Source organism: Dromaius novaehollandiae, chromosome 2 (assembly GCF_036370855.1).
Source record: "Dromaius novaehollandiae isolate bDroNov1 chromosome 2, bDroNov1.hap1, whole genome shotgun sequence".
NCBI classification, from domain to species: domain Eukaryota; kingdom Metazoa; phylum Chordata; class Aves; order Casuariiformes; family Dromaiidae; genus Dromaius; species Dromaius novaehollandiae.
The window spans coordinates 125,538,514-125,551,552 of NC_088099.1; the positions used below are offsets into that span (position 1 = coordinate 125,538,514).

The window sequence follows — 13,039 nt, forward strand, 5'->3', positions numbered from 1 at the left end:
TGTGTGCCACAATCCAGGGTTAGATCACGTAATAGAGTTGTCGTGGACTGATTTGGATCTAAATACATGAATTGAGACAAAGTACAGATCACACCATCTGTTTGTCATTTCGACTAAAGAAAAAAGTTTCATATACATGTTTCTGTATACGTGAAATGGTTTCAACACACAGGCTTTTCATTATCTTAACAAACAGCAGGACAGGACTTTGCCACTACCAACTTAATAGATGAAAATAAAGAATGACAACGTAAGAAGCACTGAAGAACTAGACCATGCTTTTAGTGAGGCAAAATCCTTGTCCACATTCAGTATCTGAGCTACTTCTCAAATGCAGTCTGACACACACATTAGGGGAACCAGCAAGGACAGGGGCTGCTTGTCCTTGGAATGGAGATCTGTTGATACCGACCAGTGTCCTTTGCCCAAACAGGGCTTTAGTGATGTGAATTATCACTAACCTCAATTTGCTTGAAGCCGAACAGGTGGAAAATATCCTCTCTCTTGAATCTTGTTAGAATACTTTTAAGCGAAAGTCGACTATCACTTTTTCCAAAGAAAGGCTAATAAGAAAAGCATACACAAGCCAAAGCAGACTGCAGTCCAGGGGCAAGTCCCCTGAAAGTAAAAACGGTCAAGTACTTTGGAGGCGTTTGTACAAATGAAGAGGAAAGAATGAGAGGATGCCATCCTGAACGGTCCACAACCTAGCCAAGTCCATGTACTTGCTACTTGAGACTCATGCCCCAGGACTGCCCCCCCCCCCCCCAGCCCCTCTTAGAAAAGCACCCTTGTCAGAAGGGGATGGTATGGAAAGAAACGGCTTTCTGTGCTGATGAAGAGTAGTAAAACTGATGTAGACCTCAAAACTCAAAAAGTATGGGATTTGGGGGGAAAAGGAGGTGGGAAGTGGATGCTACAAAGATATTTCATACCCTATTTTATTTATTTATTGTTCTAAGTCTTTTCACATGCAGTGAAGCACCGATTTTTGCATTCTAAATTTAACTAGAAAAATCTAACTAGAAAAAAAAAAAACCTCACTAGGAACTAAATCTAGCTAAAGCTAAAGCTGTGTCTTTTAAAACTTGAGCTTCTTCACATTACACTACAACACCTTCCCAAGGCACGCACCATAGTTTCTTAACCCTTCCAGCTTTCTTAAGCTGGACTAGTCATAAAAAAAAAAAAAAAGGTCCGACGACAATCTTCATCCACTTTTGACCCGCTGCCAGGCAGCCCGGGTATCCCACGCTCTGGGATAAAGCCATACTCGCGGTTCCGCCTCCCATGGAGGAAAACGACCCGTGCAGGGACAACCGAGCTAGCGACAGCAAACTGCGGAGCACCTCCGACATCGAGCCTCTTTCCTCCAAAAGAGAGATTCCAGAGAGGGAGAGAGGGGGAGAGTGTGTGTGTGTGTGTGTGTGTGTGTGTGTGTGTGTGTGTGCGCGCGCGCGCGCGCGCGCGTGACTGTTTTTTAAGGATTTCCTCCCTGCGGATGAGCGGCTCTTTCCACGCGCACTGCCAAGGTCCATCCTTCCCTCCCGGCCGCGCACGGCACTGGGCGTGTAGCCGGGGCCCTATGTAACCCCCGCCGGCGCGGCCCCGCCACAGCCGCTGCGGGCCGCCCGCGGGGAGCCCCGACGGCGCCCGCCGCTGCCCGCCGCCCCCGGGCGCGCCCGCAGCCCCGGCCCGCCGCCGGCGCCCTCCGCGGGCGCGGGCACTTGCCGACCTCCGCGGCGGCGGCCAAGGGATGCACCCTCCGCTGGCGGCCGCCCAGCCGCCCGCCTCGCCGCGCTGAGGCCGCGCAGCCCGGCGCCGCGGCGGGGAGCTCCGCGGCCGCGGCGGAGCAGAAAGTGAAAGTACCTCCCGCCGGCGGAAGCCCCATGGGAAAAGCAAAGGCCGGCAGAGCCAGATTCGGGTCTGACAGCGCCGCGCCCCCCCCCGGCATGCGGCCGGCGGGCCGCCGCTGAGGACAGCCCGGCTCCGCCGCTCGGCCTCCGCGGCTCCGCTCGCCCCTGCGCGGCGCTCCGCATGCTCCAGGCACCATGGGCGAGACCGCGCCGCCACCATGACCGCGGAGCCGCTGGCGAGGCTCCCTGCCACCTCCCCCGCGGACCATGTTCCATGGTAAGAAGCGCGCTGCACCGCGGCCGCCGGCGGGCAGCGCCGCGCAGGGCGCCCCGCTCCACCTGCGCCCGCGCCGGGCTCCGCTGCAGCGCGCCGCGCCGCACCGCACCGCGCCGCGCCGCGCCGCTGTCCGCGCTGGGTCCTCACCGGCTCCGCTCGCTCCGCGCTCCGGCCGCGTCGCCTCGGCTGCAGCAGCGCGCGGCGCTCGCCGGTGCCCTTTTATCCCCGCGGCGGCGGCCGGGGAAATTCCCAGTTTTGCTTTTTTTTTTCTCTTTCCCCCTAGAATGAAACTAAAAGCGCCCAGTTCCCATCCCGGCCGCTGCCGGGAAAGCGGGGCCGGGAGTGGCGGCGGGCGCGGGGCGGGGGAGTCGGGCGGCGGAGGCAGAGCTCCGCGCCGCTCCGCGGCACCTGCAGCCCGCCGCAGCGCGGCCGCGGTCCGCCCCACGGGCGCGCCCCGAGCAGGTGCCGCGCAGGGCGGGGGCGCCCCTCGCTCCCGGCCGCCGGCGGGGCCTCTCCTCGCCGCGGCGCCTGCAAGAGCGACCCCGCGGAGCCCCAGCGCGCCTCTCCGCATCCATGCGCGGAGTCAGTGAGGGGCGGGGGGAGAACCTTAAAAAAAAAAAGGAGGGAAACGCCGTCGAGGCTCGCGTGGGCTGCGAGCGGCGCCGGGCGCGCCCGGGGGAGAGGGGCAGAGCGTGTGGCCCTGGAGATGCGGGTCCCTCCAGGGGGGCAAAGGGTCCCCCAGCTACATTGCTGCAGCCGGAGCCGGCAGGGTCCGTCTGGGAACAGCTTGCGGTCTGGCACTGGCACAGGCGCCGGCACGCCGGGAGTGCCACTTCCAGACTCTGTGTGTGTGATTTTTTTTTTTTTTTTTTTGGTAAAGAGGGGCTTTTTCAGATTTGGAAATACTGGAATGCTAACTGTTCCTGGCTTTTATCAGAGAACTTCTTGGGGCTTTCCAGATACGACCTAGGAGTTTGGGGGAATTTTACTGAAAGGCCGCAGTGTTCTCAGTAATTCAAGCTTCCTTCCATCAGAAGCGCTAGGCGCATGGAGCGCGATCAGTTCTGCTTCTTTTGGAGTTGCTTAACTTTAAGAAAAATTCTTTCACTTCTCAGTTGTTCAAAGCTCCTGGCATTTTTTATGATACCGCTCTACTGGGTTCCAGAGAACTACTTTAGTTGTATCTAAATAGGTTTCTTCGTAGCGATTCCACCATGGGTGGAGGGACCTGCTGACTGTGCAACATCTCTTTCAGAATTATTTGCTCTTATTCTGCAATTTCTTTATTTCAAAAGAATCACAATCTGTGCATTACAGAGAAACTAAAAATAAAAATAAAGAAATATAAGTGACTTAACTTCTTCTTGTGCAGTTTCATCTGTTATCTCCACATGTGGCTAGACAAACAGTTTTAAAAGTGATGGAATCTGTTACATTGATTTGAATTTAGAGGATTTTGAGGATTGATATTTGTGTCTTTTGAAGTATATTTTAGAGGTAACATATCCAATTTAAGTTGTTTGGAAACAAGTATTACAGTTCCTTTTTTGTACTGGAATCAGCTAAGTTTTTGCATTTTTCTGTAAACTTTTTTTAGTATTAAATCTCAATCTCAGTCCTACAAACTGAATTTTGGAATTCGGCCTATACAAGGCTTTCAGTCCAGTTTCTAGGACATTATATCACAGCGTATTCACAAATAATCTGTAAGGAAAAAGGGATTTGGTAGTCAGGAAAAGTGGTATATGTTCTTCTTTGAAGAGGCAGCATTCAGTAGGAGTCAGCTGGGATGGACTGTGTGGGACCCTGTGGGACAGGGTTTCGATGAAAGCCAGACCAGCGCACAGCATGACTGTGGTTATTGCATCACGGAGGTTAGGTGGCTTAATACTGATCATGGACAAATTCGCTCTTTTCTTTTTTGAAGATATGCAACCAGAATGTGTTTTTTAAGAGTAGATTTAGGAATAGGTATTGTACTTTCGTCTCTAGTATTGTGCAGTTCAAGACTCCCCACTGAATGTGGGGTTCACCAGTGAGGCCCAAGAGCATCTCTGAGGGTTGGACTGGCTGTGCTCAGTGGATCAGCTCCCATCCTTGCTGGAGAGGAAGGAAAGTAGCAGTAGGATCAGGACATCCCTTCTGCCTTTCCTGTGAGCTGTGGTGTCTCCCAGTTGTGCTACATTGGGGCTACTCTTCTTACTACTCAACGTAGAAGAGAGTAAAGGGCAGCTTTGAGGGTACAGAGTACCTGAGAGAGGTGGGATCAATGTTCCTTGTCTTATCCCAGTAATCTGCTGTGATCTTTGCTCGTCCACCAACCTAAATTTCTAGCCCTGTTTCTGTTATCTTCTGTTTCAGTATCATCCTACTCCAGTCTCATAGCTGTAGGCCCGTCTCCAATTATCAGCTTTGTAATCCCTGTATCATCCTGTTTCCCTCAGTTTCCCTCGTTCCCAATATCAGGCCAGTCACTTGTACCCTCCAGTTACCCTACCAGTTCTTTCAGGCTCTTGCGGTATCTTGGTCCTTTATCTCTTTGCTCTTCCTCACAGAGCTTCTGGTTTCCCAGATGTCATCCAAGGACAGAAGAACAGGGGTCTGAGCAAAGCAGGATGATCCTGTGAGAGGAGAAGCCAAGGGCAGGGAGCAGTAAGACTTGCTCCCAAAGATTGCAAAATACTTGCAAAGAAGGTTATATTGCTGCTTCATCTCAGGTTACACCCACTAGCAGGGATTTGAACATTTGTGCAGCTTGAAAGTGTGTTTCAAGACACTTTGACATAAAAGCATGTTAATGGCCATTTGCAGAATTTAATGCAAGCAAAATTATGATGGGATTCAGTTCCACATTAAGGCACTTGAATTTATTCATCTACGTATGTGCTAGGTGTTTATGGTCCTGTTAAGGTCAACAGAGAGACCTAGTCAATGCTTTCAGTAGAGCCTGGAGAGGTATTCAGCCCAGCTTGTAGACATCAAGTGGCCGGTCAACTTAATAGCTATAGGCTCTCTTTAATTGCATTGGCTAAATCACCCTTGAGCATGAGGGAGTTCAGACACCTAGCACCCATATGTTTTAACAGATTATAGTATATGTTTGTTAATAGAGCATACACTCTATGGCATTTAAAATGTATTTAACTGTTCTTATTGTAATCCAGCCTTTTTTAGATCTATCTTTCGGGTTCTGCCACTATTCCTTGTTCTGTCACCAGTGAATTCCAGTAGCTGTACAATGGGAAACAAAACAACTGAAATCCGTGTGAAGTATGAGAATGTACTAAGCCACGACATCAAGGAGCTGGTAGGTAATAAAGTTCTTGGGCTTCCTAAAATGTTAATTATTTTAAATGAAAGCAAATAATTAAAAATAACTCTAACAGATTAATGTTAACCTATGGTACAAGTCAGTTTTAAAATTACACATGAAGCTCAGTGGTGTCTATATTTGAGAGTTCAACAATTCATTTTCTAATTCTACTCTGAAAGCCATTTGTGTGTATCACTTACTTGCACGTACAAATAATGTGATATAGGTATTTGTGTCTATGCAGCAAGTAGTTAGACACATGTACCATTTGGGCCTAAACTGTATAACATATTACATTAAGAAGTACTCACTTCTGATGTAATTTCATTTAAGTTACCCTGACCACCTGTGTGTTTTTCTAATCAAAAGAAGAAAGCATCACAAAACCTATATTTTTCTCTACTAACAGACTCTTGATAAGTTTTATGTTGTCTGTTGAATACAAGTGAACAGAGGTGCAAAATTCAAATAACTAATTTTTAAATTGATTTCTACCTTTTATTCCAGACAGTGATCCCATTCAGCTGATCATTTTAAAGATGAAAATCTGCATTTGAAATTTTAGATTAATTTGGAGATTTCTGGGTACTGAAACATTTCTTATGGAGGGTGACTGAAATTTTTCATTTTCCAAGCGTTAAAGATTTTTGTTTCATTAACCAGTGAGCAGAAAATGGTATTATTTTAATAGTCCTAAATTTTCTTCTTTTCTCTCTTAACATTAATCAATAAATTATTGCTTGCACTAATTGGCATGAATCTCATCTATATAGCAATAAAACAGTTTCTCTGTGTTTTACACATTAGTGTATTTTATTTAACCAAGAGTGAAGTTTTCTAGATGGCAGCAGAGAAAAACTTAACTTACTCAATTGCAAATAGTAGCCTCTCCTCTGTTATGGCTTTATCAGTGAGATAATTATGTCTTTGCAAAAATTATCATCATAATTTAATGATCCTGGCCCCAAATCTACCTTTTGACTCTTTTATCAAGGATCATTAACAATTAAATTCATCTGTCAAGAATACTTTCATGGGAGAATAATATTTTACAAGTTTGGATTACCAGAGGTGTTTGTATGAAAATGGAATTTCTCTGCAGTGTGTCAGTAAACTAGAATTCACCATTGTGTTGCAGTCTTAAATCAAGATCTACTTGCATGAAATACAAGTGACATACGATGCTTTTCCAAAAATGAAGTCACTAGGAGTGAATGAGCTTCTGTATTTCTTCACGCTTATGATCCACCACTATCCTTCAGAGGTTTATGCCAGTGGTTTCCAACCTTTCTCTGCCAATATATACATCAGCCCTCCTGTGGAAACAGATATCTTTAGGGTCAGGAAATGATCATTTAATCTTCAAAAACATTCTGCTCATATCTTGTTTGTTGAGATCATGAAGAAGGAAAGGCTGCCTACCTAGGGGGAAAAATGACATTATCCTGAACAAGACACAAAGGCAGGGAAAATAATCATGGCCATATTGAAACAGATAAGTGGCCCCTTTAGTTTGTCATCTTATTCCTAACAAAGACAAGTGTTTCCTGGGTAAAAGAATAAACTCTCTTGGTGGGCATTTATGAAATAGTTGACCTATAAGCAGGAATATGACAGGATTAACTAAACTTGCCTCTGGGAACCACATCCACCAGAGGTCTTCCTCTGGCGAAGAGCCATGGGGCAAATCACAGACCTTATAGAGCTGGGAGGTCAGGGAAGCCTGGGGACGGTTCCCATATATATCCCGCATATATGTATATACAAATATATACTTATATATATATATATACACATACATATATATATATCACTGCTGGAGATGGCCGTGCCTCCTGAGGCACCGCTGCAGTGTGACGCACTCCACACCCAGCGCGCACTGAAGGATTTTGATGGTGTAATGCAGTCTCCCCTTCTTCCCGGTTCATTTTAAAAGTCCCTATCTTTTTATTGTAATAACTATTATTGCTGATAGAGTTCTTTAGGAGAGTGTATGAGAATTAAAACTATTAGCTGTTTAATTTTAAAAAAAAGCTTGAGAATTAATGTTTGTGAAAGATAATAGGAATGTGTTGATCTCTTTATTTCTTATAATAAGCATGCACAAGCAACTACAATGCAAGTCTTCATTTTTCTGTATGTGTTCTATCCAGCTTAAGAGAGACTAGTTTATCTTCTGTGTAGAGTCAGTGCACAGTCTTGTCATTAGTGTACCCAGAAATATTATTGATGATGCTGTTTGGGTGATAGCATTTGTCCACTAGAAACTTTCCCACAATCGCATAGCCAAAGTCAATAACTGTCAGTCCTTAATAGTCAATCTGATGTTTGGAGGCAGTGGTCTGTGAAGTCAGTGAGAACTGGTGATTAGAAAGTGAAGCCACAGATACCTAAACTAAGTTTTAGGATACTTTTAAAATTTTGCTGCAGCTGAAATTTCAGTCTTTTGTGATACAAGCATAGATGCATATTATCTTCCCAATATTTTTTTGTCATTGGACATTTGACTCCCTAAACTCTTGCTGATTCTGAAAACAATTCCTGTTTTATAAAGTTCTATCCAGCTTGAGTGAGCTTCTAAAATACAGATAAAGTTAAACAAAAACATGCAGAAAACCCCTAAGAATGACATTGACTAATGTGATCATATACATGTGTATGTGAGGAAAGCTAATATAATATTGACATGAGTTCTCCGGGGGTTTTTTTAGCCCTTCTGGTAGCAGTAGGTTATGTGGATGCGAGCTGAAGAAGAAAGGAAAGGATTTATTGAGTTGGGTTCAGTTGTCATCTGGATGACAAGCATGAAGGTAGAAGAAGGAAAAGCAGAGAATAAGCCACTGATAAAAGATTGCAGTCAAGCAAAGGGAGAAAGTGTTGTGCCTTAGGATATCTAGAGATACATCTTCCATTAATGCATGTGCAAAGCAAATGCTAAAATCTCTTCAGATGCCTGGGGCATGTATTTATTGAGGAGAACAAACAGTCCATGTAAGATTTAAACATTACTGTATTTTTTTGAATGGTAAAAGACCAAGTAGTTCAATGGAATGTGAAGGTTTAAAATGAATACCTTTACAAGTTGTAGTTGGATTGGGCTTTTCTTTGCCTCCTTGCCAAGGAAAAGCTCAGAATTGTACACTTGCTACAGCTGAGGAGATCCTAAAGAACAATTTAATGTTCAGGTCATCAGCTGTTAGAAAAAAGTGAAATCAGGCTCACTTGATTAAAAGTGCTCACTTGATTAAATATATCTTATTTATTACAGGTAAATATGTCTGCAGAGTATCATCGTGATAGGTGCTGCAAGAATAAAAAACATGAAAATGCCAAAGTGTTCTTCTGCAATGATACTCAGGTAAAATTTAATTTCTCAGAATTTAAGTTGGAGAGTATAAGCCCAAGTGTGTGGGGTTTTTCTGTACAGTCCAATCCCTTAATAACAGATTGCAATAGTGATTAATGTTGCATTGTTAATAGTCAAATCATGGCGTTCAGGATTTTTCCTTTTACTCTTTTCTGCCTCTGGAATCACACAGTCTGTCCAATAAATTATGATTTTTTTCCAATTAAATATTAATTCATTTGAAATATTAATTAATTTCATATCCAATAAATCTTTTTTCTAATGTAAAGATTCTTTAATATTTTAATCCAAAATAGTACGGAAAATGTATCATCTTCTTCATTTTGCCCATGAAAATAAATACAAAATTTTCCCAGCATCGATTTTCATTTTTCTACAGAAATTCATATCGGCTAAGCTTTTCACTTCAGGTTTGAAATCTTTGATAGTTTGAGGTAGCTCTTAAATGACAGAAGGCATAATTGTCAGCTGTAACTCCTGATTTTATCATGACTTAACGAAAGGACTGACTCCAAAAGTGCTTCAGTGTTTTCCTAACTGTATCAGCTGATTTCATAAAAGGTATGAGTTCTCCCTAATATCCTTAGGATACTATTATTTCTACTACAAATTGGTACTTTGAATATTTGAAAGAGATGGCAATTAGGTCAGGTTGCTAAGGTAATTTATTGGAAAAGATTGGCACAATGACAGCAAAAGAAACTAATGGTCACTGATGCAGCATTTTAAGACAAACCAACATTACATGGAATTAATGATGCACAGACTTTTCAGGACATATTTTTCTTTGCAGGAAATAGAATCACTACAGAGTATGGCGTGCAACATGCTTAAATTCTTTCATAAGCAAAAAATCAGCAAAGATTTTAGATGGAAAGCCGCATTAGTCTCATGTGGGACGTTACAAGTTCTACAGTGCAAATGTGAAAGAAATAAAAAAGAGAAGGTGAGTGATAATGATGGTCTGCAGATTATTGGAAGTACATGGCTTATTCCTTAGAGCTCTTCAGCACAGATGGAGTATCCTATCTAAGGTACATCTATCTTGCACGTTATGTGCATGACAAATTTTGCTCTCTAGCACATCTCTTGCCATAGATACTAAGCCCAGTGCAGAGACTAATTAAGCCAATGATCTGGAAGTCTGTAGTCAAGAGGTGTACACTAGTTCGGTGCTGAAACACCTCAATAAATTCTCCAGTAAAAGATAAAGACCACACTTATGCAAAGAAGGCCTTAAACTTCTGTAGTGTATAAAGCCATAGTTGTTACTCTACATTGGAATTCTACCTTAAATTAATGTATAAAATGCCCTATATGCTTTAATTGGTTTGTTTCAACAAATAATTAGTGGAAGTTTCTACCCTTTCTATAATCCCTTTGACTGATCCTTGATCTTTATTTTAATCAGAATATCTCAAACTCAACAATAATACTTAGATATGAAAATATTTGAATTTTCAGTGATTGCAGAGTCATTTCTTTGGAATGTCACTCAGCTCTAGTGCAGTGATCTACAGACTACCATAGCAAAGGGAAAGTATTCTTTAAATACTTTGTGGTTCACAATTATGTACTGAACTCAAAAATATTGACCAACGTTGAAAAGCCTTACATAGGCACCAAAGGATGTAGTTCTTCATGGTTGGCTTTACAATGTTTGAGTAAAGGTTACATTTAATTTATTCTTTTTCTCCTTGAAATGACTTGCATAACCTAGGACCAGATCCTCAAAATAGTGATGGTTCTATATCTTCCTCAGGCACCTGTAGTGGAATTTAACTTCTGCCTAAGTATAAAAGGCATTCCATTTAAGTCATGAAAGTCAGATAGTGTCATCGTTGAAACTCCTGCCTATCCCTGTGGTTGCCTGGATTTACTTAAAGACCAATTGTATTAAAATCGTTCAGTAAAAATCATAAACTGCATTTGGAGTAGGGACAAGAGCCATGGTCTCCTTGTCTCTGGGAGAATCCTGAATGCTCGGCTGCAGTCTCATCCTCTAGGCACGGTACTGTTTTGTTCCATAAATCTCAAGGTACCACACATATACCTGTGTTGTTTAAAGATGGGCTCACAATTTAATTGGCATTATTTTTCCTGTTCTTCACATAATTGAGGATAAATTTTAAACCGCTGATACAGGATGTACATGTTCTCAGTTGTACATGCTAGTTTCAGAAGTCCTTATTTCCTGTGAGTTAAAGCTGCATTCTCCCAGTTTAGTGTGAAGGGACATCAGCAATGCTATATCCAGAGTGAGAACTGATTAAGGTTACATATATTGTCACTGCAGAGATTGTGAGTAGCCCAGCATTCTGGCTAAATTACCGAGTAAGATACCTGCATTATTTATTGAGATGCAAGGTAATTAGTTTGTTTCACAATATGTGTGTATAAAAAGAATAGGCACTTCTCAATCAACAATATAAGCTATTCTTTTTCAGATTTGCCCACAGGTAGATACACATAAAGAAGATACAGAAACAGGTGAACACTCAAAAAAGAAATGTAACCAAGAATTTTGTGAACTGAAAGAAAATATATCTAGCCTTCGATCCTGCTGGAATAAATTTGAAAAAATAATTTCCAGGTGAATCCTGCTCTCTTCTTTGAAAGTGGCATTACTTGGTATCTTTGCATTTTATATGCGTTCTTTAAGTTACTCTGTTTGCTTACATAAACACTTTATGCCAGAATTCTGATGGAAAGCTACTGTACCTTGTTCCTGGAGACAGAATAATGGCTACAGGAAAGCTGCTGAAGTCCAAGAAGTGGAAACAAAAACCACTGTTTGAATGAAAGAAGTATAGAGAAGGCCACGTTCTACTTCATGCTCTGGAAACTACTTCGAATTTTCTTATCTTTTGAGTAACTTTACAGTACCTTAATATCAAAGCATACTTAGGTGTCTACTGCAATTTAAAAAAATATCTTAGCAACTGCAGACCAGGAAAACAGTACGAAAAAGTAGCTGGTTTCTTTATATCCATATAGAACATATCAAGGTCCAAAATGAACGATTTACTAAATAAGCAGCAGCTCTTGAGTCTGTTCTGCTGATGGAATAATGCTTTAAGCATAGCTGGGGTTGCATTTAATGGGTTTGCAAACTGATTCAGGTTTGAAAAAATAGGGAAAAGGTTAACTTTTAAAAAAACTTGGGAAGGAGTCCTGGCTTTTGAAAGATGTAGCACGCTTCTACTCGCTGAAGTAGAAGCAAGACAGTGAGGCCTGTGGAAGGAGGGAAAGGGGATGCCTGAATGCAAGTTCGTTCAGCTGACTAGAAACAGCACTAGCTTTGTGCATTTAGGTATTCTCTAGTTAGCTGAAGGAGTAGCTGGAATTGCTTACCTTCAGATTGTGATTTCTTGTACACGATTATTTTATATAACGTTTAATATGTTAGACGTGACAAAGTTTGTGAATATTTTCAGAGAATAATATATTGGCATTTAACTAATAAAGTGTTCATATTTAATTTTGGATAAATAGAGGTATTTTTATAGTTGTTTATAACTCTTTTGCAGTTTCTTACTTTGATATTATAACTCCTTTGGTAATAAAATATTTGTCTTCTATGGAATTGGATTGTTGTATTTTGGGGCATCGATACTCCCTTTTCTGCTTTTTGCGTAGCTAATTACTAAAAGCAGAGCTGGTAATATAGCCACCAGCTGCTTGGCACTTCCAATTATAAAAGATCCATTTTGTGATTTGCTTATAATTTGGCCAAACAATTTAGGTTGACGTTTCCATATGTGGTGTCCACTTTGGGCTAAATGTTTTTGGAAGTCTTCCATTAAGGCAGCTGTTGTTTTCATGGTTCAGTTAGGGAAACATATACTGTTTTATTTGTGCTAAAAGAAATTTTCTGTGGAAGTACTGTCAGAAAACATTGGTATTTAGGACAAAGACCTGCCAGTAATGATGGGATGTGCTTCAAAGAACTGCATGGAGCTCCTCTGACTGAAATAACACCTGCTGTACTAAATCCCTTTAACCCAGTGTGCCCTCCTGCTGATGCTGACGAAGGAGGTCGAAAGCAAGACAGACACACTGTGGTGCTTTCCTGGAATACCCTCCATCTAGTCATAGTGAAAAGACCTGTTGGGCTAGGAGTAGTACCTTTGTAAAACTGTGATTGAGACCTTCACATTTTCTCTTTATCTCCTGATGTAAGAGGTCATTGCAACTTTAACTCCAAACAGTGACAGAGGGGAGGG

General features: G+C 42.3%; 1 protein-coding gene across 2 annotated transcripts; it reads left to right on the top strand.

Moving 5' to 3' along the window:
• Positions 1 to 1,877: 1,877 nt before the first annotated feature.
• IL7 (interleukin 7) lies at positions 1,878 to 12,394 on the top strand. 2 transcript variants are annotated; one of them, XM_064507370.1, is made up of 6 exons: positions 1,878 to 2,133; positions 5,298 to 5,440; positions 8,715 to 8,804; positions 9,607 to 9,759; positions 11,261 to 11,406; positions 11,511 to 12,394. In XM_064507370.1, exons 1-6 carry the CDS (start codon positions 2,124 to 2,126, stop codon positions 11,554 to 11,556), a joined length of 588 nt encoding a protein of 195 aa, XP_064363440.1. In that variant the 5' UTR covers positions 1,878 to 2,123; the 3' UTR covers positions 11,557 to 12,394. The 2 variants fall into 2 exon arrangements, with proteins under 2 accessions (XP_064363440.1, XP_064363441.1); XM_064507371.1 differs by lacking the exon at positions 11,261 to 11,406.
• Positions 12,395 to 13,039: the final 645 nt, after the last annotated feature.

Excerpts from the sequence above, each read along its gene's own strand:
- IL7 (XM_064507370.1), top strand. Across the intron at positions 8,805-9,606 it reads TCTTCTGCAATGATACTCAG|GAAATAGAATCACTACAGAG; the intron begins GTAAAATTTAAT and ends TTTTCTTTGCAG. Across the intron at positions 9,760-11,260 it reads AAAGAAATAAAAAAGAGAAG|ATTTGCCCACAGGTAGATAC; the intron begins GTGAGTGATAAT and ends ATTCTTTTTCAG.